General features: G+C 42.3%; 1 protein-coding gene across 1 annotated transcript; it reads right to left on the bottom strand.

Moving 5' to 3' along the window:
• Nucleotides 1–3,271: 3,271 nt before the first annotated feature.
• On the bottom strand, nucleotides 3,272–26,012 carry alg13 (ALG13 UDP-N-acetylglucosaminyltransferase subunit). The gene is made up of 24 exons (XM_088341305.1): nucleotides 25,713–26,012; nucleotides 23,249–23,332; nucleotides 23,098–23,148; nucleotides 22,980–23,026; nucleotides 19,633–19,705; nucleotides 19,493–19,574; nucleotides 18,283–18,448; nucleotides 18,170–18,224; nucleotides 16,973–17,096; nucleotides 16,844–16,908; nucleotides 16,536–16,636; nucleotides 16,375–16,460; nucleotides 15,853–16,135; nucleotides 15,642–15,746; nucleotides 14,188–14,338; nucleotides 12,946–13,120; nucleotides 11,768–11,835; nucleotides 11,638–11,706; nucleotides 9,194–9,317; nucleotides 7,623–7,742; nucleotides 6,445–6,485; nucleotides 6,249–6,384; nucleotides 3,956–4,060; nucleotides 3,272–3,782 (listed from the first exon to the last, which is right to left on the bottom strand). Exons 1-24 carry the CDS (start codon nucleotides 25,830–25,832, stop codon nucleotides 3,472–3,474), a joined length of 2,742 nt encoding a protein of 913 aa, XP_088197431.1. The 5' UTR covers nucleotides 25,833–26,012; the 3' UTR covers nucleotides 3,272–3,471.
• Nucleotides 26,013–27,174: the final 1,162 nt, after the last annotated feature.

The following is a 27,174-nucleotide window of genomic DNA, read 5'->3' as shown; positions in this document are numbered from 1 at the left end:
GTAATCCAGTTAAAGTAACCCTACCCAACCCTGTTGATTCTTAGCAAAGATAGCAAAAACTTTTCTTATGAAGTCTGACCTTCTTGTATCCACTTATCAGTGAGCTAGTGAAAAGACCCACTCACCTCAGCCCTACGCTTTTTGTCAAGTCATGCTTGTTTGGCCCTTAATCACAAGGAGTCTCAAAGGACTGCACAGATCACAGATGATTGCAAACCACAGACGATTATGGCAACATCCCCTGATCTAAAACCTACATGAGGGCAAGGAAAAACATGAGGAAACTGAAGAACCCTTGAGAAGGAACACCACATGGGGCCACCCCCCTTCCAGGATGAACAGGCCAAAATGGATATAACAATACACAGACATAGTCAACATGAAATACAGGTCATTCATAAACTATAGAATATAAATGTGTTTTAAACTGTTCCGCTGAGTTTGCAGATGGAATCTCAGGGGGGAAAGCATTTCACAGCACCGGAGTCCAAACGGAGAATGCTCTTGAACATGCAGATTTCTTCTTGGCTCTTGGGATCACCAGTAGACCGGCGTTTTCAGAGGCCAGACTCCGGACTGGAACATAGGGGGAAATTCAATCTGAAAGATATGAGGGAGCAAGTCCATGCATGATTTTGTATAATACCAACAGAACCTTCCAATCACATCTTAAACGGACAGGGAACCAATGCAGGTTAGCTAAAATCGGGGTCCATGTGATCAAACTTTCTTGTCTTGGTTGAAGAGCAGCATTTTGTACCAGCTAAAGGCTCTTGGTTTTGGACTTGGAGGACGGAAGAGTAGGGCATTACAGCCATTAAGACGGGATAATAAAAACCCCTGCATTGGACTGAGACAGCATAGGGCAAATTTTAGCAATGTTGCAAAGATGGGAAAAAGCTGTTGTAGTCATATTCTAAACGTGTGTTTGAAAAGATATGAAGGAGGAAATTTGGAGGCCCACCTCACTGAGGTCAAAAGATGGATGTCACTCAACTTCTTGCGCCTCAACCCTACAAAAAGACCAAAATGTTAATTATTCTAAATACCGTGACTTGTTCTCAAAAACTGCTCTGAATATTGACAAATATAATATCAACCAGGGTGACCCTGTCAAAAATGGAGATGTCGCTCACTTACTAGGCTGGATGGATTTTCTAGCATCAGTTAAAATGACTTTGGGATGGGAGTCCAAATCATGGCTTGTGGGTCAAATGTTGCCCAGCGCATTGTTTAATGTGGACTGCGAGACATTGCTGAGGAGCACGAGAGGAAAAAAAATGAGCATCATGCAAAACATACAATTTGAAATATGTCTCTTGAATGTCACAAAAGCCAGGCGCCACTCACAAAGCAATTGTAGAATAGAATATGCCTTTATTGTCATTGTTACAACATGGGATATGCTGTGACAACGAAATTGGATGACTCCAGTCCCACCATCTTGTAGAATTTATTGTCGCTCTACCTTTCACTCTCTACCTCTTTTCTTCCATTTTATCGGTCTCTTTTCCTCACTTTTTAATGCTTTGTCCATTCTCTCATTCTTGATTTCTTCTTCTGTTCACCTTCCTTCTAACGTGCTTTGCTTTTTTTTCTCTTACTTTCACTCATATCCGATTTTCCATTAATCCTTGTAATCCAGCCCACCTGAGATTTCTTTTTTACCACATGCTCAAATCACTGCAACACCCCTGCTATAGAACTGTCGTGACATGACCAGAAAAAAAAAGTAAATTCCTAGCTGTCTGTAAAGGCAGTTCAAGCATGTTCCTGATCAAATGTCTGTTGCCATCTTCAAACAGCAACAGATAAGTCCATGGATTGTACACCTTTTTCAAGGCCAAATTCAAGCACTTTTCAAGGACTTTCAGAGCCTATCTCCCAATTTTTCTGGTACCATTCAAAGAAGACCGCCAGTGTCCAAACCCCAAGTCTCACCCCAACTTTATTTCGGAACCCTTACATCGGTTTCAAACCTTAATTTGTAGCCCAAGCCCTAGCTCCTAACCCTGTCCCTACACCTAACTTTAGCTGGAACCTAGTGGTCAGCAACCTGTGGCTTACAAACCATATATGGCCCAGGGCTAAAACAAAGAAATAACTTGCAAAGTCATTTAGGTTTTTTTTTCTTCTCTTTTTTTACATGCAGAGCCGTATGACCTTGTTTTGAAGCTTTTATTTGGGACAAAAACGAGCATGAACACTATTAAGTAACGACGGGGGGAAGACTAATTAGAAGTGGTATATTGATATGGGACACAGGCTCTGGCATTTTTATATTTCATTGATGATCAAACATACAGTGAAACGCTAAAGAGTAGGCTTTTGTCTGGCGAGTGGGGTTGGCGATTCTGCTGGAATTTGTTTTAAAATACTCCCAATTTAAAAAATAAAAAAAAATTTGAAAATAAAAATTGGGTCAAAAAGGTTCCCTACCCTCGATGTAACCCTGTTTCAAACCATTGCTCTAAATCCATTTTGGAACACTACATTTGGTTTAGAACCTTAATATGTGTATAATAAGCTACTTTTAGTTATTGAGTATTTCTCAGACTCCTATGTTACAAATTAACTTGCTAAGAAAAAAACTTGTTTAACCTGATGAAATTAACTTGTTTAACCTGTTTTTCTATTTTAATACACAAGTAATCATTCACACACATACACAAACATGGCCTCACTCAAAGATCAAAATTTCAGTATTTTTCCATTGTATGTAATGCGCATGTGTGACTCTTCAATATATGCGCTACTGAACCGGAAGTAGATCAGAAAGATCCGGACAGCCAAAGGTGCCACGTTGCTCTAAATGACGAATTCTTCTACTGCAGTAGTCCCTTTAAATTTTAATTCCTGCGTTTGCCTGTTTTCTTTGGTCAGCCGAATAGGCCGGGTCTATATTTTGTTATTGGACCCAACATATGGAACCCAAACCCTAGTTCTTAAACCTAAATATGGGCAAAACCGAGCCCCAACCCCATTTTAGAATCTTGAAAATTGAGTTTAACACCCTGTTAGGAGAATAAACCCTAGTTCTAACCCTGGTTGGAACCATATATTAAAAACCCCTTATTTGAAACCCAAACCCAACACCTAACGAAAGAAGCATGGCAACAAGTTTAAGCACAGACAAAACACAAAGTTAAATTAGCATCATTTAAGGATTTCAAGAACCCATACAAACCCTGTAAAAAAAAAAAAACTCAATTTCTTTTGCCCGTGTTGCGCATTTACCTATTCACTTTCATCCCCTTTTTCTTGTCATCTGAGTGCTTAAGCCCCCAATAGGATGCTGAAATCACAAGCTTTTTGCTTGCAACAAACTTTATTGAACCCACAACCAAGTGAACAAACGAAAGGCAAGAGGCCAACAAAAAAACATCCCACCCGCCCCAACGAGGGACTCGGATTGGTTAGCGCAAAACAAAAAGAGCCAATCCCGAGGAGGGACCTTAGTGCTTTGGCACATCAGGCGCTAGGTGGCAGAAAGTGCGAGGGCGGCGCTGCCATGTAGCCCAGCATGTGGGCGGGGTTGGAGGCGGGGCAGTAGAGGCGGGGGCCGTGGCCTCCCCAGTGGGTCGGAGGGGCCACGCAAGCGTGGTGGGCGTGGTAAGCCTGGTGGGCGGAGTGGGCCACAGGAGGAGGCGGGGCCGACGACAGGTATGTAGCGGGAGGCGGGGCTTCATAAGGTAGGTGCAGCATTGGGAGAGGGGCCATCTGCTCCGGGTACAAAACGGATGCTGCGTTGAGGGCGGAGCCTTCCAGCGAATGGGCGGGGCCTAAGAGACAGTGGAGTATGTTACATAGTGTGTTTCACCCAAATAACTACTGCTTTTCAATTCTGTTACTTTGAACTCTATGTTTATATGTGCACTATATGGGTCAACTTTTGAATCTCATAACAATTAAGGTATTTCATTCTATTCTAAATTGAAAACTGTGCTGTCCAGACCAGCCCCGGGTGCATCCGCGGGGGCCTCCACAGCCCTGTTAGATTCAAGGTAGGCAGGTGGCGGGTGAGGTCCACGCCCCACTTCCGGGTAGGATGGAGGTACAGCTGCATGGCAACAAAAGAAAAGCGAGTTAACATAACTTTCTTTACAACATGGAGAGTGGTTGTGACATTAAGGCGGCAACAATTAGTCGGGGAATGTCGCAGTGAAAAAGCGCCTCTGTGCCCTAAAACAGCTTCTATATGCTTCACCTTTTCACAGCGTTTGTTTCTAGTAAGCTTTTAATATTAAGCATGTTTGGTCTGGCAGTATCCTGGCGGACCTCACAGTCAACTTTCATTTTTTCTTGACAGTGGCCTTGACGGAGTTAAGATAGGCTAAAATTGTTACAGAAAGCCAAGGGCAAAGCTTTTATGTCATCATCAGCAGCATTTTAAATCATGGTACCATGATGATGAATATGTGGGGCCATGAATAAAACCATTTACTGACATTAAATAGGGCAATGAAAGGCATTAACCCATCTCTATGATATAATGAAATTGTGTTTTTAATTGCTGTTAAAAAAATTGTTAAAACGTCATAACAAAATTGTGAACATGCTTAATTGCTGTTATGATTGTCGAGAAAAATTGTTCAAGCTTCACATTGTTTATTTGATGTTACTAGTGTCAATAAAATTGTTCAAACCAAAAAATCTCTATTTACCCTGGTCATATCCCTCAAGAGGGGAGACCGACAGAAAGACAAACACAAAAAAAAAAAAGGAAGTAGCAAAAAACACAAAACATATTGACCATGGCCAACCCAAATGCCCAAACACCCTAACGAGTTAAGCATTTTCGGCACCCAAGTCGGTCATGCTTTTGTCCCTCCAGATGAAACGGGACACAAGAAAGCAGCCATGTCACTCGGGTCAGGGTGACACAACACTCTTTTGTTGAACAGCAGGGCCCGACAGCTTTCACTGGTTTACCCCTGCCGCATCATACGGATGCCCTGCCCATCCTCTAGAATGTGCCTAAAACCTCCCACTATCCTTTCCCAACACCTCTCTACTCATTCTTATCACCCACAAGAGCTCTAGCTTGCACTAGATTTAGACCTCTTTCCTCCAGTGCACTAATGACACCATCGATCCACGTAAATTGCGCCCTTCCTCTTGGTCTACTTCCTTTTACTTTTGCTCAGTAGATCCTCTTCCACATTCGCTCCTCACCCATCCTCTCCTTTTGTCCAAACCAACCGAGTACTCTCTTATCCATACGCTTGCTCAGTTCCACGACTACTCCAGTTCTGTCTCTCACAAATTCATTTCTCAATCTATCCAATCTTGTAACTACTAACATACTCCTCAAACAGTTCATCTCAAAAATATTTCATTTCCTTCTCAAATCTGCGTTCAGGCTGCATGTCTCTGCACCATACAACACAGTCGGCACAATCGCACTCTCATACAGTCATTTATTGACACTAAATCGGACAATAAAAGGCATTAAATACTTCAATTTTATTTCTGTATTCATTTCATAGTTGAATAAGTCTATAAATGATTTTAATCTTGACATTCAGCAGCGACTGTTCTGCCTTGTTATATAATGTATAGTGGTCTCAAGCGCCCTCTATTGTTCAACTTGTTAATTGTTTGAAACTGAAGGAAAACCAGCAGAAACACAGCAACTGTGACGAATAACAACGGACAACAATTATCCATAAGTATGGAACAGATTGGGATGACTTTCTGCATAAACTATGTCTGTTGATAGTAGGATTTCTCACATATCTATGTACTTTTGTATGACTTGGTATTAGCATGTTTCTGTATAGCAAGCTAACCGCATTTTTTTGTACTTTTTAGTTTTACCACGACCTTTTAAGGGCAGCAGTCGAGGGCGTTGCCTGAATAAACAGCAGTGAAAAGCCACAAAGTCAGTTTATTGGGGACGTTGTTCGCTAGGGTTAGGGACAGTGAGCAGAAATGGTGTGATCACATGAAAAAATCTAAACCCTATTCTTGCGTTACTGCCAGACAAATCAAGCGAACTAGAAAGGAACGCTGTGAACAGGTGAAAAAAATGGATACCGTTTCAACAGCACAGAAACACCTTTTCACAAGACCCTGCTAAAAAAAGTAAAAATGCTACAGAGGTGAGCCACGAAGTTGCTGATGGCTGAGCACTGGACACCTTTCAACGGGGGGTTAGTTTTTAAAAACTGTAAAGAATTCCACGCTGGATAGTCTCGGCCCTCGCACATTATAAGCTTAGCAAATTGGCCCTATGTTACACTGACCATGCACAGGGGCCTCCTGGCCCAGGTAAGGCGGCAAGTGTTGGTAGGGGTATCCGGCCTCAGGGTGGTAGCCGGATGGGTACGGCGCCATTGCCTGCTGCTGTTGCTGCTGCTGCCAGCAACTCTGATGATACCACTGAGGAGAACATTTGCCACATCAGCTTTCTGATTGGCTGATTAAAACGCCTAAACTCACCTGTACCCCCAGATTGAAGTAGTACTGAAGCACCCGACAGTCTGCAAGAAAAACAACAGCCACTCAACAAGACTATTGTCATGCTATGTTTTGTATTGCACTGTTACTGGGGTGTCAAGTTATTTGATGTGAGAGCCACATGCTAGAAAAAAAAAATCTCACGGGGCAAGACTACTGGACTTAAAAAGAGAAATAGACAGGGAAAAGAGAAAGAGAAAGAAGGGTTTTTTAACAATACTCTCAAGGAAGATAGAGTACAATAAGGGAGAAAATAGGAAAGAGAAAGACAAGAAAAAAGAAAGAGAAAGTTAAAAGAATAAGAGAAGAGAAAATGATTAAGAAAGGGAATGAGGGTAAAAAGGAAAGAGGGAGTGTTAGAACAAAAAAGAACAAAAGAAAAAGAGCAAGTAAGAGACAAGAAAAAAGAAAGAAGAAAGATAAAAAGAGGAAGAGAAAGAGTGAAAGGGAGAAAGAGAGAGCAAAAGTAATATAGTTCCAGTTGCCTTGCGAGTGGTGCTCGCCTTTGTCAACATCAAGTGGACCTATTTCAAAGTGCCGCTGAATTTTCTCTTGCGCTTCTCTCAGTGTTGTCTTGCAGGCCAGATGACAACCCGAGGCAAGTCTGAGCTGGCCAGCGTGCCAAATGTTTGACACCTGAGCACTATTACAACTTGAGCCAGAGAAGCAGCAGCAGCATTGACCACAGGAAAGGTTCAAGAGACATTACAGTACAAAGGACAAAAAAGCAGGAAAATTGTCCTTATTTGGACTCATTTGAATCATATTAATGGCAACACAAAAACATGGCAAAACATTGTGCAGTGTGTATCACTGACAATTATTGTATTCAATAGTTTTTTATAGCACATTTTTATTTTGTTGTGTAAAAGTTTAATAAAAAGTTCACAGTAGTTTAAAAAAACTAATATAAAATAAGGGCTGGTAAAATATAGTAGTATAATACATTTTTAATTAATCCATTTGACGCATGTTATATTATTATTGGTATTATATTGGTTAAAGCGATTTCCCAGACCCCTCTCCGGGAAACACTGCCCCGTATAGCCATGTCTAATGTGGTTTGCATACAACGTTTCACCACGTTGATATCAATGACAATAAAGACTATTCTCTTCTACTCGAACCGACGGTGGTGAAAGGTTGGTGAAGGCGCTCACCTCTAGGAAGGTCGCTGCCGTTAGGGTCGTAGGAGTAAGGAGGCGGAGTCACCACGGAGTAAAGCCCCTCCCCCAACTCGTTCAGCAACCAGGGGGCGGTGGTGGGGACGGGCATGGCTACTAAAAGAAATGCAACATGGGAAACGTTAGAAAAGTGGCGGAAGATTTGTATAACACAGTGCACATCCATTAGCTCCAAGATTAGGAGGAAACTCAAATGAAAGAACGCGGTCCGATTTTTCGCTACCCCTAAAATTAGAAAAGGATTTTCTGAGGGTTCAGCAACTGTGCTGGAGAGCAAGCCGTTAAGGGCGTGCATGTTTTTGCCCTAGCCTAACAATACAAGACGACTAGGAGAAATTATGGTACTCTTTTAAGAATATAGTGGGATATCCATAGCATTCAAGGTGCCCTACCTGGGGAATCTACAGGTGAAATATGGCAGAAAAGGATGCCAAAAGTTATTCGGACAGACAGCAAATAAGCAATAATGAAACTGTAGTATACAGGGTTCATGGCAAAATTCAAGCACTTTTTAAGGACTTTCAAAGCTAATTTTCAAATTTAAAGAGAAAATCCTGTGAGAATCATGCATTTTGCAGGGCCATAAATATATGTGGCATTTTACGTATCCCTTTTCTAATCTTGCGCGTGAATTTATAAAGACATACAACTTTTAAATCTTGAGTAAATCTCAAATATAAACATATATATGTATTATTTCATATATGGTGTTGGGTAAAAATGAGTTGCAGGAAGTTCTTGCCATTGCAATGTACCACTGGAAAATCCTTCCTTCATTTAATGCATGGCATAATCCTAAATGTCCGCGATTGATACGCAATACAAATTTCAGAGTGCCCTGTTAAGGTGTGGCATACACCTGTCCTCTTTGGAGTGACCTGTAATGGGCAACGACGCTTCGTAGGACGATTCTCCCTAAACTAATATCAGCTGCAGTAAATCGTGAAGGAAAAATAAAAGAGGACCAGAGATACCATTTTGTAGCAGACTTGTTAAGAAACACGGCAAATATTTCAATCATTTGCAAGCACTTTACCCAAAATTCAAGCACTTTTCAAACCTTGTAAACATAACATTAAAATTAAAAGATAAGCTCCCCACCACGGAGCAGTGGATGTGCACTGTGGAGAAATTATTAGTGATAGAGGTTACAACATTTTAAGGAAGAATTCATGGATAAATGGGTAAAATGGATAGACTACGGGAAAACAAAGCAGACCTCCTCCAAACAATGAAAAGTGAACTTGGAAAATGGCTGATATTCCCTAATACAGCAATTCTAGGCAAGATCGGACTGGAAAAATCCAGCCCGAGCACGACAAATTAACTTGATTTCAGACAGAGACCAAAGCAAACCCAAATTTTCATATTTTGTTTGTGTGGAGGAGGGCTTCTCTCTGGCTGCTAACAAGGACTAAAAAGTCAGCCAGAGAGAAGCCCGGCCTGAACCCCAACTAATGATTGACACTTAGGTTGGGGTTCGGGCGTAAAAAGCAAGTTTGACTAAAAACTCAAAAGCAAAGGCAGGTGTCACAGGTGTCACGCACCCAATCGAGTCGGCGCTGGCGGCGTCGGCGTCTGGGCGGTGGCCTCGGCGCGAGACGAAGACGAGGGAGAAGAGGAAGAGGACGATGTGGGAGAGGAACAGATGACCGCCATGGGCTTCACCACCTAAAAGACACCAAGCTCATCGGACGGATTGCCACTTTGTGCCAGCGAGCAGATCATCTGCATTCAAAGCTGGCATACTGCAAACTAGTGATGCGCAATGGGTGAATGGAAGAGCTCTTTGAAGAGAAAGATGGGAGCCGGCTCCCTTCAAGATACTGTTAGGACCCTCGCTAATACGAACCATATTTTTCCCCATCGGCCACGAACTTGTATTTTCTTTCCATCCCGCCCCTTTGAGAGCACCCTTGACTTAAACATAGCACGGCGCAGACAACATGGGCACCCAGAGATGTGGTCATCATGGCGGCGCAACTTTTAGTTTGAAAAGCACGCACCACTTCAGTATTTTGAGTTTATAGCGAGCGACAGGATCAAGGCCCAAAATACGGAAGAAGCGCTCTGTAAATCTGGTTTCAAGAAGGTGCCAGCGAAAGGACTAAACGCAACTCATCTCAAGCAGCATTCGGGGCAGTCGCCCGGTACAATTAGCCGAGATGGCAAAGGGAAAACGGCAAACGATCCGGGCTTGCGGCTCGTCAATCGAACATGCAGAGAGCCCTCGCTACTTGGCGCTTCGGTTATCGCTGGTTTGCAGATTTCTTGTCATTAATATCAACGGAGCGTTAATTGTGGTAGAAGAGAAAGAGAGTGCCGAATAAGGGCGAATTTTGTGCGTGTAGCTGTTTGCGTACCAGACTGTGGCTTGTGTAAGGAGTCAGTCAAACAGCCAGGGTGGGAGGGTGCACAAGTCAACGTGTCCACCTACTTACAACAAACTGCAAATGTACGGCTACAGCTAGCTTTTAACGGCTCGTTAAATCGAAAAGAAATTCATGAATGAAATCAGACTCAGACTCCGAGGAAAGTCAAAAGGGCGCAAAGAAATGCTGATCACCGGCGGGTGCTTCGGGAATTATTATTGGGTCTGGGAGAAGGCAAGAGCAGTGCTGGTCAAGTGGTCCGGCCTACTGCTTGCGGCTAGGCTAACAACTCTCCCGAGCTAACCCTGCATCTGGCCAACGCCAGGCCCGTTAGCCATAAATGGATGACTTGGAGCAACAACTCGTGGGAAACTGCTACATTTGGGACTCTTATTCTTCGTCGCTGAGACTTGGCTCAAAACGTGGACGCCCGATGCTAACGAGCAGCTAGCCGGCCACTTCCCAACTTGCTTTCGAACTCTAAAAGGAGAAGCACTCCAATTCCCTTTTACTTTTGTATAATGACAATAAAACAATCCATTCAACTGCAATTATGTGTTGTGTGTTATTTTGTTACGGTGGTTTACCCTCAGTCGGTAATGATGTTATTTGGAGGTAAGTTTGTCCCTTGGGGGCTTTTATGTAGGTATGACGCTACTTGGCGGATTTAAAACTTATGTGGTTGGGAAACCGAAGGATCACTGTGCGTGAATTTTACAAACGAGTCACAGCATACAAATGGCGCACGCTAACGGATAGTATGACAGTACATTGCTACTGAAATGCTGCTGTTGAATACAGATTCGTTCAGAGACATGCTTTGCAGGTTTGATCATTTGTACATGATCCACCAGGCAAAACTATTTGAAGTTAACGAGTTCATATTCAAGAAGATGTCATGCTCGTGGAGCTTTAGCTGTGCAATTGGTTGAAGTTTCTTGGAGAAAGCCAAAAGAGACATTTGCCTGCTGCCGTTAGCTGCATTCGCATGAAATGTGTTGAAATCTTCACAAAGAGACATCTATCTGCTGTGCTGCTATATTCACTTGAAGGGTCTGTGTTGAAATTACAATATTTGTTCTCGACCGTGCGCCTCATTTTTGCACTTAGTTCACTTTATTTTTATCTATTACTTAAAAGTTGAGTTCAAATACTATAGGACCTGTTAGCTCACATTTGCCTTCTTCCTCAAAAGCGTTTAACCCAACTGCATCTGTTGACGGAAAATAATTAAAGCTCTGTGATAACCCTTAACCAGTGGAAACGGAAACATAATCTGAAAGCTCTGTCTGCTCAGTCAACCCCAGTTTCATCGCAGGTGAGCACACAAAGCCCGATTAAAAATGTCCTAAAACAGGGGCGATAAAAGTAATTTTTAGCTGCTCACATGCTAGAAAAAAAAATCCCATGGGGGGCCAGACGATTAGGTTTGTGAGTGAGAGCGTGTGTGAGAGTACAATCCTAAGATCAGGGGAAGTTGTCATTGTAACCTGTACAGACCTTTGATCCATTTTTTGATTAAAACAAATGTGACTTGACTACTACAATTGCTTTGCCAGTGGTGCAGCTCATTTTTCTCTCGAGGGCCACCTTAAATGTGGACAGGGGTGAGTACGCACCTGTTGTGTGTAGCCGAAGCTCATTTCATCACTTGGCGGTGACTCGGCCATACCCCCTTCCTCCTGGTCCTATCACAACAGGACGCTCAAATCATCACAGCTCTTGACGAGTCAGCTTTAGCGACGTTACCTGGACGGTGGGGGCCTTCATGGCAGCCACGTTGCCAGGGTAGACGCTGGCCATCGGAAAGCTGCCATCTGAAATATCATAGTCGTGTTAATCCTCTTATTACCACGGGGGCGATATTTTACCCTCTTCTTGCGGTGATTTTTAGATAACACGCCCCATGTTAGCGGGTCCGTGGTGACCCGTAACAGAAATCAGCTGTAAAATATGCCAAAAACAGTACATCACCCATTCTTTCCTCTCATCTCTTGGGTAATTGGTAGGCTTCCTTTTCCATGAATATATTGCTTTTCTCTTATTTTTGGTGTGGATCTCTGGGTCTTTTTTCTACCAGTATGTCTACCCTATTATTTCTATTCATTCAGCGCATTAGCCAACAACAGCTCCGAATGCCAAGCAAGTAGCATTAACAGCTGAATCATTCAAATAAAAACATGCAAAAGCGGCATCTATGGGAAACAATTGAAACCTGCATTTTAAATCAGTGGCGTCTGAACCCCAGTAATGATTTGCCAAATAATGTAGATAATAGATGCCGACAGCATGCACGTATTTCTTATTCTCTGCAAAGAACACCATGTGCCAGGAATAAACTCATATTTAGAATTGCAGAACAAACATGAACTTGCTAGCAATTTTTAAAAAATGGTCAAATGAACCTCAAGACAAATAAAAGGGTTTCCTGTTACCCGACTCTGATTGTGGGGTATTACAATGCATCTGAAAGATATTTTTTTAAATAGTAAGTATATACATATATCAATTTTAGTGGTAGTTAGTGTTTTATAATTGGGTCAAAACTGACCCTTAAATTTTACAAATGTTATAATTTCATTAAAAGCATTCGAAAATGTACAGATAATTTTTCTTTTGACTTTAGTTGAAATGGACAATATTTACAAAGTCAAGAAGCTTTGATTCAACAAACAAATGTAGATGGTTTTTGTATACAATTAAATTCCAAGACAGGTCATTGGCCAACCCTCGCAGAGGAGGAGGGTGAAATCACCGTGACTATGCGAACCTGAGAGAAAATTTCACAACCCTGAATTGGTTTTAAGAAATAAATAATAAATATATAATATATAAAAATGATATGTAATGCACTCAAGAATCTGACCATTGTCAAGAGTTATTTTTCTTTAGAAAGGCAAAAAAGGTCAACTTTGCTGATGGCCCACCTTGGTCGCGGACAACATCGGCGTCATCGTGCTCTTCGTCCGAGGAACATCCGAGGCCTCCTCCTGCCGGTGGGGTCAGCTGGAGCGGCCCCCCCATTCCTCTTTGGAGTCGATAGGAGGAACTGGGAGGAGGGGGAGGACCCGCCAAACTCACAGCTTGGGGCACAGAGGAACCCTGTTGTGTCAAGCGCATCAAAGAATAAACACAGACATCCAACAGTGGGGAAAAAGGCAAACCACTTAAGAGCAATGCGTAAATTCCAGACTACAGAGCGCACCCGAGCAAAAGCCGCATGCTCAAGTTTAAGAGGCAATGTACGAGGTTTTGAACAGCCATAACAATAAACTAGAGGTATAAGATCAGGCCTAAAAAAAGAAAACAGCCTGACCCGAACCCGACTAATTGACATGACTGGCAGGAACGCGCATGAGGCAAACCCCAAATTTCCAATTTTTGTCGGGCCACCGAGTGGAACAAGTCACTTGATTTTGCAGGACACAAAAAATAAATAAATAAATAAAATAAAATAAAAAAATAAATAAAAATAAAAAATAATAATATTGCATTTATTAGGACTAGGGATGTAAAACTTTCAACACTTCTCTTCATGAAAATGTAATCTAGTATTTTGTAAGATTCCTTAAAATAATGTACATATATTTATAAACATACTGGAGTTTATTCCCTAGCGTTTTTTTTTTTTTTTTAAAGCAGCGAGAGTGAAAGTGATTTAAAGAAAATAAAAGTTAAAAAAAATGAAATCAAATCCCAGCCCCAACTAAGAATTGACATTTCAGGCCTGACCCTAATTCAAAGATTTCAAGCACTCTATGAGACCTATTGATTGTTGCCTTTGATTGGTTTGGGCCTTTCATTGGTTGTTATTTAGATGCATTTTGGACTCGTTTATAGACATGATTTATCATCATTACTTCCCTGTTTTTTGTCACAATGGATAGAAAAGAATTTAACGAGGTTAGTATAAATTATGAATTAAGTAATTACAATTTTAATTTAATTTTTAAATTTTAATCCCTGTTATCTATTATATTGGCAAAGCCACTCATTGCTATAGTAGGGCATCATACATGTTTTCAGACGTCAGGGCAATGTTTTGTACATAGAGTGCATTGCATCGCAAAAGCACCGGGCCATTTTCCTCGGTGCCGCCGCGAGAAAATAGCCGCGGTGTAAAGAACGTGGTCCCGAATTCACGGTATTCGAAAGGCGTCCGAACGCACCGGAGGGAGCGTGGTGAAAACATCGCGATTGGCGTCGTCCACATGGTAGTAGGTGACACCAACGTCCAATTCCGCCGCCGCGTCAGCTACGTCGTCTTCCAAATAGGGACAACCTTTAACCAGAGCCGCCGACAGATGGCGCCGACTGCGACTGCGTGAGAGGATAAATCGATGAATGAACAGCCTTCAGTGTCCATATATCAGGGAGAAGTAACAGAATACATGTAAACGGTTCGGTGTTGTGTAATTAGGATCAGTGTTTCCCATAGAATTTTGTGAGGCCCCGGTGGGTGACAGTGTAGGCGTACCCCCACGTGAGAGAAGCGGCACTTTCAGCTCAGTTCCCATACGACTCGCCATTTTTTTTTGTTACTTGAACTGATGTACTAACAATAGTAATGTATCATGCATGAAATGAATCAGAAATGTATTATATTGCTTCATTACACTAGCCTTGATTATTTTTCACTTTACAGTAATCTTTTCTCAAAATTAAACTTTGATACTAAGAAACTTTAAAGTCAAGCAAGACATAATCCCTGAAAAAAAATACACAAGATCAAAATTAAAAATATGAACTCATTATCGCTATAAAAAAAAATCCAACCGATATTGACAAAAACAAAACAAAACATAAAAGCTCTGAAAAACACGCAAAAATATGACTTAAAATGTGTATAAGAAAAACAGAATCCAAATAAGGATCATTTTACTGCTTCGCCTCATTATTTTCCGTTTCCCTTTAGTCCTCTGTATGGCAATCTCTCGAACAATTTCTGTGATCAATGTGCTGCTGCAGAGGTCCACTCCTCCTACCTCTGCTCAGCAAACAAAAAAACAAACATTAACCAATTAACCAAGAGTTCACCAAATGAGTGAGAGGAGACTTCTTTTTTTTAAATTTAGTTTTCATTACAGATTTGAGACGCTGGCGAGACCAATTAAACACTGGAGGACCACCAGTTTTTATTTGGTATGGGAAACACAGGAGGATACAAAATAATCTAGTTGTAATCAATTCCAATTACAAACAAAAAGAGGTACATCCAATAACAAGTACATTTAGTTAAAATAAGGATTACATTGAAGGGTTAAAATTGGATTCAAGAATCTATATACATAAAATATGCGCCATAAAGGATTGTAGCCATCATAAATTCAATCCCGGATGTAGGAACGTACGAATCCGTTGCGCACGCAGATTAGACAAACTGTTGAATGTGATGTTGCCATACACACGACAGTAACGTGAACACCACAGTACTATTTGTTCAAAGACAATAAGCCCGGATAACAGTTGCTAACAGCATGAGCCGGTGATCAAACGTGCAACGACTTTGACACCCCCAACTAGTATAACCAAAAGGATTTTTTTTCTTTTCAGTGAGAGTAAAACTAAAAATCAAAAATGAGGATCTATCATATGTGCAGCGGACCAGTTGTCGCCGTCTTACCGTGACCTGAAGGCGTAGCCGTCGTAGTCATAGTAGCGCCTGGCGGGCGGGTAGTACGTCAGCTGAGGACCAATCAGGTGACGGTTCACCAAGCGGGCGGAGCTTCTGAGGCACACGCAAATGCGTGCGCAAAAAAAAAGGTGAACATGCGTGTTGTAGACAAATCTATGCAGAACGCGAAAGCACGAAGTCGAGAGCGGCATGAACACACCTGGGGGCGCCGTATCTTGGTGGTCTTACGAGGGCATGGCCATGCTGGTGATGGTGCACGGGGGCGTAAGGGTTGTAAGGAACCCCCCCGGGTCCGGGCGGGGGCGGCGGCCGAGGGTGCCCGGCGGGCTGAAAGCGTGGCGGGAGCGGCGGCGAGGAGGCGGGGCCGTCGGCGTAGGAAGCGGGCGGGGCCGTCGGCGCCCCTTTGGTCATGGCCCCGTTCCCCCGAGACTTTCGGAAGTAGCGGTGGCGTTGCTGCCGTTGGTGAGCTCGGGCGTCGCAGTCTTAATATAAAGAGAGGATGACGGGACAGGAACTCGGCCATTATAGGGATATCCAAACCGTGTGAGAAAAAAAGTACGCGTTTTTTGCATAATATCAATATATATTTTGTCAGTATATTTCAAATATTTTTTTAGAGATGATGCATTTCAAAGATGGCCTGTCTCGTCTTTGACAACCTGGACTGTGACGAGGTCTGGGTAAAACAGTTATTTTATAATCCCTGTAAGTGCTGCTTTACCAAGATCTCCTTTGCGTGGCACAGCGGATGCGCTCCAGGCCAGGACAGGATTGACTGCTTTCACGTCTGCCACGGGAACCAAATGCCTGTACACAAATATGTAAGTCTGCTTACAAGCTGTGTGTTTGTGTACTCAGTATATGTGTCGCGTGTGCGTGTACTTCTCCCCCAGCTCTTCTATGAAGACGGTGACGGCAGCAGAGTGTGTGCCCACTTCTTGAATGAAGGCGTTAAAGTACTTTCCTTTGGGCTCCAGACGCACCTGAGGTTATCATGGATGCTTTTTTAAATGTGTCGCAGCAGGAAATGTTTCATAGCTAGAAAAGTTCAGGAGGGTCGGACCACTGAAGGGCTAAGTGCGAAATGGATAGCCCACAACCGGACAACACAAATATTCCCTTTCTCAGAGAAAAATCCAAAAGTGGCCCACTTTCAATTGAGGCAATTTTGGTGAGGAGGACAAGCTGACCTGACATTTGTCCCCCAGGAAGTACTGTCGTCCGGCAAACACCATGTAGTCCGTCTTCTGCATCTCTGCCGTCACAAGAGGGCGCCGGTGAGGGGACGCGGTACAATCGGGTGGTGCTCCACGTCCTACCTTTGCAGCTGTCCTGCCAGACGTCAAACTCCACGTTTCGGTACACGTCCACGTCCAAGGACTTCAGCACCTTGTATGGTAGGGACGGCCTTCCAGCTTGCGCATGTTCCGGCGACACCTGAGGCTACGTAAGAGAGTAGAGTGTAAAATGACGCCATTTTCGTACAGGGGTTCTTAGACCTTTTTCAATTTCAAGCCCCTTTCAAGGACTTTTAAAGTCATTTTCACATTTTTTCCAGTACCATTCAGAGAAGAAATCTAGCACTGATCAAAAGAACAGGAGTCTAAAGCTTAATTTCAAACCCTAACCTGATTTCAGAACCCTAAAATTGGTTTAACGACCAAACCCTAGCTGTAAACCTATTTTGGAACCCTATATTCAGTTTATCTCATCTCATTTAGGGCAGCACGGCGGGGCAGTGGTAAGCGCGTGTGCGGCACAGTTCTGAGGTCATGGGTTCAAATCCAGCTACCAACCTTCCTGTGCGGAGTTTGCATGTTCTCCCTGAGCTTGTGTGGGTTTCCTCCCACATTCCAAAAACATGCATGTCAGGTTAATTGGCCGGTCAAGTTGTCCCTAGGTGTGAATGAGCGAGCGAATTGTCTGTCCCTGTGTACCCTGCGACTGGCTGGCAACCAGTTCAGGGTGTCCCCCTGCCCATGGAACCATTTTTAATTTTGTGTGTGCATTTATCTAGGGCTGCAACAACTAATCACATTAAAAGCGTTGGCAATGAATTAGACCATCGATTGGTTGTATCATTTTACGACTTTGCTTACTTGTAAAAGGGAATCATGGAGAAAAACAGACTGATTACAACGGAGTCAATATATTACACTGTTGGATTCACTGGACTGTCCCTTTTGTGGAGAATGGTTTCAAGAGTGGAATTACACAGCACTTTTTGGGTGAGTTATACCAGCTTTAGAGCTTTTGGGTATCTTGTTTGAGACAGATGGTGAGGTTTCTGGGAAATGGTCATCATGTCTTGATTTGTAAGAGTTGAAATTTTCTAACGATATGTGGAGCATGATGCCACTCAGTGACTGCTGAAGCCGCAAAAATCATCTTTGTTTGTCGACAGTCTGACGGCCCGCCAGTGGGCACTAGGAACGTTGAGGGGCTAACCGTAAGCATTCTTGAGAATTTTTAGGCACCCGTACAAACCCTGAATAAGCTCAGTCTCCCAGTCTCACCTTAGGGTCCTCGCCCGACACTCGAAACTTATCCTCGCCTGACTCGGCCTCCTCCCTGCGGGAGGTGAGAGGCGGAAAAGGGTTAGGGCGCGAGCAAGCGGGCACGTACCCACCTGTAGCCTCGGTCCTCGGGGACGTCGTAACCAAAGTCCAGGTCACTGCAGACAGACGGGCTATTTCTATAGCGCCGACCACCGGCCCGGAAGGCCTCCATGTACTGGCAGAGCTCCGCCTCCTCGTAGCCCAACACTTTGCTGTACAGCAACTCGTACAGGATGGCTGTCGAACGGCGCAAAGGTTTAATGCCCCAGTGTGTAATATTTCATCACTAGATGGCTGTTAGATGTTGTCTAATGCAGGGGTGTCAAAGTCCTTTTATCAACATGCTGCAAAAACACTCTTAATGGGGACAACTAGTTGGTTTAAGAGAAAACGAAAAAGAGAGGGAGGGACAAAGCGAACGAGAGAGAAAAAGTAACAGAGACGGATAAAGGGAGAGCGAGAGAAATAGAGAGCGCTCGAAAGAGAGGGCACCCTAGAGCGGGAAAGAAAAGGCGAGAGAAAGAGAAAGGGGAAAAAGAGAGAAGGAAAGACATGTAAAAAGAAGAGAGAAAGGGAGAGAAACATTAAAAGAATGAGAGAAGAGAAAAAGACAGAAAAGGGAGAAAAGGAAAGAGATAAAGAGATAACAAGGGAGACAGTAGGAGAGGGGTAGAAGAGACAGGAAAAGGGAGAGTGGGGGCCCAATAGAGAAAGGGAGAAAAAAGGTAGAAAAAGAAGGAGATGGAAAATGAAAAAGAGAGAAGGTAAGTGAGTAAGAGATCAAAAGGAGAGGAGATAAAAAGAGAAAAAGAATGAGAGAGAGAAGAAGGTAGACAGAGCAAGAGAAAGAAGGTAAGAAACAGAAAAGGGGAGAAAAAGTGAGAGACAGAGAGTGTAATATAAAATATTACACACTGTCCCTTTACAGGTATATTGTGTAAAATGTGAGCACTAGATGGCACTGTATTGTCTAATGTAAACAAAAACCAGTGCCAAATGAGCACAGCATGGCAAGTTGCCAGAAAAACATGGCGACGACCGCAGTGTCTCCACCATGTAAAAGAAATACAAATGATTTTCCAGGAACTGTCAAAAAAAACAACTTCTAATTACGACACCAGAAGTTGTCATTTTAAAAATGCATATCAGACCGGTAGCAACAGAAAGTATCTCCACGCTTGAGAAAGGTTGAGGCTACATCCACTTGACGAGGTCTCCAGCTCACAAGGGGGCGCTGTTGGGCACACTGCAGCAAAAGACAGACAGAGCGTTTGAACTCACACTGGCAGAGGGCAGCGGAGGCCGGGTACGTCCTGGGGTAGACGATGTCGTAGTGTCCGTTGATGGAGCAGGACAAAGTAACCTAGGAGACGGGCGGGATGCGGTTACCAGGGACACACAGGGGGCGCGGCCTCACACACCTTCCCCTCGGAGTCGTCCTCGGAGATGATGGTGGCCGCTTTGCCGGGGTAACGATAGATTAGGAAGCTGCACCTGTCGGAGAAAGTGCAGCCATTGGTTATGACCGGTTGGGCTTCAAGTGTTGCTCAAAAAAGGACAAGTGAGCACAAGCCTGCCGGTGACCTCCGAGCACTTCGCCATAGAGAGCCAGCTAACCTACACTGATAGTGTGGCACTCGAGCTGCACAGTAGCAGACAGTAAGGGGACGCAGAAGGTGACTAACACTGCACAACCCACTGCCTTCCTTGACTGATATTCCCACTCCAGAAGTCGGAACAGAGCGTATGGCATCGTCAAGGGACATTACTCACCCCGGCTTTCATCCGTTCCACTACCCCCTGGTAGGCGATGCGGATGCATTCCAGCCACAACAAATAGACTCAGACCCAGCTCCTTCCTTAAGCCGTCACAATACTGAACTCAAAACTGCACTGGGTGTCCTCTGCACCTCTTTGTCATACCAAGTCATCTGTCAATAAGCAATATTTAGGATTGATCTTCTCAGTTGATGCCTACTGGGGTGTTCTGTCTCGGCTTGTGTAAACTTAGATCTAACTTTAAGCATATTGGTAATTGTACCACTTTTAAATTCTATGTGTATATGGCACTAAAGGGGTAGCCTGGACTTCTCTGTGTATTGACGGTAAAGGCCTTCTATTCTATCCGATTGTCAACAAAAATCCACGATAGAAATGGTGGACAATGAAATCCATTGTCCACTATTGTCATCAGACACGTTTTTTTAATAGAGCAGGGATGTGATTTGACCAAAGTGAAATTATCTGAAAATTAGGCGGGGGTCTGGGGGCCGCGGGCACTCAGCTAGGTCCAGGGAAGTGCCCTGGTGGGGGGACAAGTGGGGCGAAGCCCCCCGGAGCTCATGGGTTTTACGTTTTTTTAAGTACTTTCAATGCACTCAGATGACAAAGAAATAGACAAAACAACAGCATCAATTTTCAATGTATTTTGAACTATCCCATATAAAATTACAGTTTAAGTCAACTCAAAATCAGTCACATTAAAAAACATTGGACTGCCTTTGCTTTTAAAAACTATCACTGAGAATATCATCATATCTAACTCATGTGATTACTAAGTTAACACATAAATCATGTTGAAGAGTTCAAATTTCATTAAGAAATAATTGTATCATGACCAAATGAAAAGTAACTCATAGTAGAACATACCACAAATGTCTTTGTTATAGCAGAAGATGTTATCTATAAATGAAAGTACAATAAGTATAGGCCCTACAGTAAAGTGTTGGTGTAATGTACACATGAAAATCTATTATTGTAATTGTTAAATATTTATGGCCATTTTTATTACGTTATAATATTTTCGAAAAAAAGGGGAAAACTGTCAAATAAATTTGAAAAGTTTACCACCTACCTCAAAATTCACGACTCTATCAGCAACTGGTACAGGTTTTTGGGGTGGATCACGTCTCTCTATTACCGCTTCCGTTTGTGGTGTCAATAAGGGATGGAGGCCTTAAAGTTTTGGAGTTTTCGTTTGGGCACCGAAACTACCAGCAATGGAATAATTTGTTATTCTTGACTGGAGTTATTTCAAGTGTTTTTTGCTCTTTGCGTGACTTTCAAGAGCTTTGAAACCTCTCCCACCATAGACAATGGTATCATGGCATCAAATGCAAAGCGCTTTCCCGGCACGATCGATCTTCCGAATAAAGTCACTGAACAAATTCGTCACAGTCTTCTTTCCAACATTTGTAGATAATTCCTTCTCCAACCAGTCCGATCAAAACTTGTTTTTTACGATCTTATCAATTTCTTTACCTCGCGGAGCATCTTTGCGTTCGACCTCGGACATCTTTCTTTAAACACTCGGCAAAAACGTGTGAGAAATGAACAATGGCATACTCCTACGCCTTTATAACAAGCGCGTTTATTGGTCAACACGGAGACTTCAACCAATCGCAAGTACGTTTCATTTCAGTTACGGAAACACTAAAATGGAATGCTGTAGAGACGAAATCGGTTTTTTACCAATTAAAAAATCGGAAATCTTAAAATTTTATTTTTGGAGATAAAAAAAGCGGAATTCCGCGAATCAGCGGAAAAATCACATCCCTGATAGAGTGAGGCATCTTCACATGATTAGAATCTCTGCTGAGAGTCACTTGAGCGCTGGCATACAAATAGGGTTCAATCATATTGAAGACCAAATCGAAAAGATAAAACACAATTGAAACAAACAAAACAAAGAAAGACAACTATTTCTGGCACATGATACAACATGCCTCGTACATGACCTGGCACAGTTATAGCCAAAAACACCACTTTTCACGAAATGTCCAATTTGCAGGCAAGCAAAGGAAAGGTCTCTGTCCGAAGTTCAAATGCATATTGTGGCTAGACCTGAGCTCCAAGACTGCCAAGTCTGCTCTGAAACCACCTCACCGTTTTGATAGCTTAAGGTTTGTAAAGCCTTTTCGCAGTCAAATTCAAGCACTTTCAAAGCTAATTTTCCACTTTCCCCAGTGCCCAGCATGTTTTTTTTTTCCACCCGTCTTCTTGGGCAAGATGCTTCACATGGCGACACAAACTAATGCCGGCTGCCGTTAGCCACGGGTGAAGAAGAAATTTAATGGCAAAGTGACCCAATCAGAGCAGGCATGTCAGCATCCTTTTCAAGCAGACTTGATTGCTTCTTCATCATTCAAAGCCCCAGTGTGTAATATTTGACTACTAGATACAAAGGTATGATGGGTTGTGTATTTTTGCCTAGTATTAAAATCAATGTTTTGTTTTTTTACTGACTGAAATAATTTTGTACCATTAGGAGGTCGAAGTATTACACACTGTCCCTTTTATGCGTAGTCTATCGACCATCAGGACACACGGCAACAATTTCACCCAAAATCCAAGCACTTTCTCCGACCTTGCAAACACAACATTAAAATTCAAGCCTTTTCAAGGTTTTCAAGCACCTGTGCAAACCCTGGTTGTTCACGTGGTTAGGAACCATTGTAGTACAGTGGGTCTCACGAGGCCATCTGTTGCCATCCCTATGCATGTGAGTAAGCCCCTATCAGGTCCCTTTCCTCACACGGTTAATCTGTGCCTTGACATAATCCTATGTTATCTCTATTACTACTCATTTTGTTTGTATGGTATTTTAACCACTGTGTGCGTCTGTTAATTAGGCGTTTCGGGGTCATTGTGTGGGGATAAAGGAGGGGATTTTCTTGTCTTGTTGCAAGTGCTTTACGACAGATGGGATTTCCTGGAGCGGACTATTCAAATAGCGGTTAGTGTCAGCCCCGGACGGGCGTGGCCTCACCTGTAGAGTTGAGACAAAGCTTTGATCTCCACTTGACCCACTGTCTCCTGCAAGGCGTTAGCACGTTTTGGAGCGTTAGCCCGTTGGATTGAGATGGCGGGAGTTGGCTTAGCCTTACCTTGGGGTCCTCCAGGCGCTCCAGATACTTGCAGAAGGAGCCTTCCACAAACTGGAAACAGGGACACGAGACGTCACGGCGCGCAAAGACCACGTTATCAAAACTCAAAGATGACGTCATAGTGCCGAGAGACCCCGTTGTGAAAACTCACCGGCTCAAAGACGCCGGCGTTGGCTCGCATGAAGTCAGCGCAGGCCTGACGAATGCTTTGGTGATAGTTCTGAGAATAGTATAACTGCACACAAAAAGAAAAAACGGGCATAAATTGTCACGAGGAAAAAACCAAACCTTGCCATTTTTGGACGTTTTTTTGCGATGGTTTAGCTCGAAAAGCCTGCGAGACCCTTTGCATTATACAAGTGACCGCTAGGACTGCAACAACTCATCGGCAAAATCGCTTTAAAAAAGCGTCGGCAAGTAATAAGATCATCGATTGGTCGAATCACGTAATTTGTGAGCCGTTAAGTATGTTAAATGCACACAATTCGGTTGATATGCAGAGAGTTGTGGTACCACTTTGGTCCGGCACGAGGCGTCAAGATCTTTTTTTTTTCTTTTCATTTTTTTAATTGACTATTGAATCATTAATTTAATATTTGATCACTAGATGGCACCGTTGTCTTATGCGAAGGGAAACCAGTGCCAATCTGCAACCTCAGTGGAAATGTTTATATCCAAGTTTAAAACACACTTCTATCCTATAGTATATGAATAACCTATATTTTATGTTGACAATATCCTTATATTATTTGCCCTAATGTAAGTTTCAGATCAGGGGATGGTGTCATAATAGACTGTGGTTTGCAATAATCTGTGGTTTGTGCAGCCCTTTGAGACTCTGTGATTAAGGGCATCACAAATAAACATGACTTGACCCTCCGATTTTGTTGTCCCTTTGTTTAATGACAATAAAGACCATTTATTCAACCGCAACTCTGTTTCTATTTGAGCGCTATAGTTGATATTTTGTTACAGTTGTGTACTCTCTGTCTCTAAGTATGCCATCACATTTGCATGTTGCCGTTTATTTTCTTCCCCCCCAAAAAAAACCCTAGCATAGAAAATGCACTTTTCTTTCACAATCGAAAATCGCATCCTAATTGCAATTTAGGTCTGGGAAACTAAATATTACACACTATACCTTTATCGGGTAGGATAAAACGGGTTTTGAAATTTTTATTAGACTCAGGGTTGGGTAGGGTTACTTTAACTGGATTACTTTCAGTGACTTTTGGATTACTCCAATACCAAATATGCTAATAAAAGACAAACGAAACTAAATATGAATAAAATGACTCAATTTTGTGCAGGCTTGGGGGGTAACGGAATACATGGAACGGCAAAAATGATGTTGGCAAGCAGTTTGGATTGATTTTCATTTGTTTCTGTCGCATTTGATGTTAGTTTTGCCGGAGATCAAAGCCAGGAGAGAAAGCTTACCACGTGTTGTGATTCATCGTATTCATATTTAGTTTCTTTTGTCTTTTATTAGCATATTTGATATTGGAGTAATCCAGTTAAAGTAACCCTACCCAACCCTGATTAGACTTTATAGACACACTCTATATCCATCCTTAAGAGGCAATCCACTTGATTTGGTAGTATTACTACAGTAATACTAGAATACAGTGATAATACTACTAACATACTACCAAAATACTACTCCAGAAATACTAAAATACAGCTGCATTAGTAGTATTATACAGAGAGAGCACTCTAGAAATACCAAGAATGCTAGTACAAAAATACTAGTACAGTAATATTACAAAATAAACTACCACAGTATATAATACAGAATTACTACTACAGAAACGGTAAAAAAATACTGCTACAGAAATACTGAAAAATACCACAGTAATACTACAAAAATATACCTACATTTAGAGTAAAATACAGGAACAATCCTCTGGAAACACTTTGAAAATTCTTCTAAAAATATTATACTACAGAAACACTATAACACAAAACGTTACAAAAAACTGCTACAGAAATACTGAAATATACCACAGTAATACTACGAACGTACTACCGCAGATATAATTTTTCATACAGAAATACTACAAAAGTACTACAAAAATAACACAGAAATACTTTGAAAGTACTCCTTAAGAAATACAACCAAAATTCTATCAGTCTCACTATAATACAGAACCACTACAACAGAAAAGCTACACTGAGACACTATAGAAATACTGCTAAATACTAAAAGATACAACAAAAATACTACAATAAGCAGTCTGCGCAGCCATTTGGAACTTTTATGTGATTTAAGGGTAAAAGCAATAAACAGGACACGACTTTTTTGCTCACATTTAGTTTCGAAATAGCAGTTCACCTTGAGTCTCAAATTGGAGGCGAGGAGCGGCCATCTTGGCAAAACTTTCCATCCAATTTAGGCAAATTAAGAGTTAACACACGAGCAAGTAATCCAATCTAAGGGAAGTCCTCCCGAACAATTACACTACTACGACAAGAAATGAAAAAAATGAAAGTATAACCCGTGGCGACGAAAGCGGGAACGCCATTTAGGAGGCCTTTAGCATGAGCACAGCTAGCTGGGAGAGCGATTCGGAGGACGGGAAAAGTTTTGGGACCGAGTCCGGTAGTCTTGTTACCTGTTCGGAGACGGCTCTGAAGAGGCTGGAGGCGTCCCTGGCGACCATCTTACGGTAGAGGCCGAGGCCGGCCAGGTAATCGTCCATGTTGACGAAATATTTCTTTAAACCTTTTTGCATCACGAACAATTAACAAGCCTAGCCCCAAAATGGAGTCCGAGAGACCGCGCGCGGCTGGTTCGGTGTCCGCGTTAACGAGCCCCCAAAAATGGGAGGGAAAAAAAAGAAAAGAAAAAAAAGTTCACACCTAACTTTAATGTACATTAAAAATAATAATACATGTTTTACTTTTTTTTCTTTTCGTCGTTGGTAAAAATATATATAATATAACGCGTCAGTGCTTTGTTCATAAAAATCCCGCCCAAGCGGGCACCAACTGTCAATCAAGTACAGTAAATTCTACAAAACAATTTAATGTTTATTATTTTATTATTGTAGTATTCATTTATTTATTTAATGGGTTTTTTTGTTTTTGTTTTAATGGCTTGGAAACATTACAAATAAAGAACATTTACTTTTTTGTTTTACGAGTCAGGAAAAGAATGGTGACGTCAGAACCAGTATTTTTAATAAATCCCACCCAGGAGAAGTACAGTACAGTACAAATATAAAAATGATTTTTTTTTTCATTTACTTTGTTTTTCTGATTAGGAAGCATTACGAATATATATATATATATATATATATATCAGGTGGGTAATATACATTGTAAGGCTGTGAGCGGTAGGGGACGCACCGCGCATGCTTCGTAACAATGGGGCATCTTGGGTATTGTAGTACTCACGTTATTAAGCAGATATCACAGTCCTTCGTCGGCATCCGTGTATTTCAAGCAACAGTTAAGTACATTAAAATAGAGGGACTTTTTTCATTTACTTTTGGTTTTACTCAATAGGAAACATTAAACTACAGGTGTCAAGCAGGCGGCCCGCGGTGCGGATTAGGCTCGCTATGGGTTTGAATCTGGCCTGCGAGACATCGCTGAGAGAGGCGCAAGAGAAAAATGAGCTGCAAATTTGAATACGTCCATTGGATGTCACCTAAGCCAGGTTCCACTCCCAAAGCAACTGGAGCTGGGTTTTTCTCTTTTTATTTACTCTTTCCCTCTCTTGTCCCCCTTGTCTTTCAGTCTGTTTATCTTGCTATTTTTCTCTGTCTTTCTTTGTCTCTCACTTTTTTCCTTCTCATTTTTTTTCTGTCTACGCCTGTCTTTATTCATCTCTTTCCCTCTCATTCCCCTACTTCCTGTCTTATTCTCTTGCTATATTTGTTTCTTTTACTCTGTCTCTCTTTCATGCATTCTTTCTCTCATTCTGTGTACTAATCTCCCCCTTTCCTTCCTGTCACCATGTTCTCTTTTAATCTCTTTCTTTGTGTGTGCCACTTTTTGTCTCCTTTAGTCTCTTTCATTCAATCCCTCTTTTTCTGTACCTCTGTCTTTCTCGCTCGTTTTCCCTTTTTT

The sequence above is a fragment of the Urocampus carinirostris genome, chromosome 8 (genome assembly GCF_059441175.1).
Source record: "Urocampus carinirostris isolate Australia breed hairy pipefish chromosome 8, RoL_Ucar_1.0, whole genome shotgun sequence".
Lineage (NCBI taxonomy): Eukaryota > Metazoa > Chordata > Actinopteri > Syngnathiformes > Syngnathidae > Urocampus > Urocampus carinirostris.
The sequence above is the reverse complement of the archived record's forward strand: the minus strand, read 5'-3'. Positions and strand labels throughout refer to the sequence as shown.

Excerpts from the sequence above, each read along its gene's own strand:
- alg13 (XM_088341305.1), bottom strand. The coding sequence starts at position 25,832 with ATGCAAAAAGGTTTAAAGAAATATTTCGTCAACATGGACGATTACCTG. Across the intron at positions 19,706-22,979 it reads GCTTTGTCTCAACTCTACAG|GTGCAGCTTCCTAATCTATC; the intron begins GTGAGGCCACGC and ends TTTCTCCGACAG. Across the intron at positions 16,136-16,374 it reads GCCACGCAAAGGAGATCTTG|ACTGCGACGCCCGAGCTCAC; the intron begins GTAAAGCAGCAC and ends CTTTATATTAAG.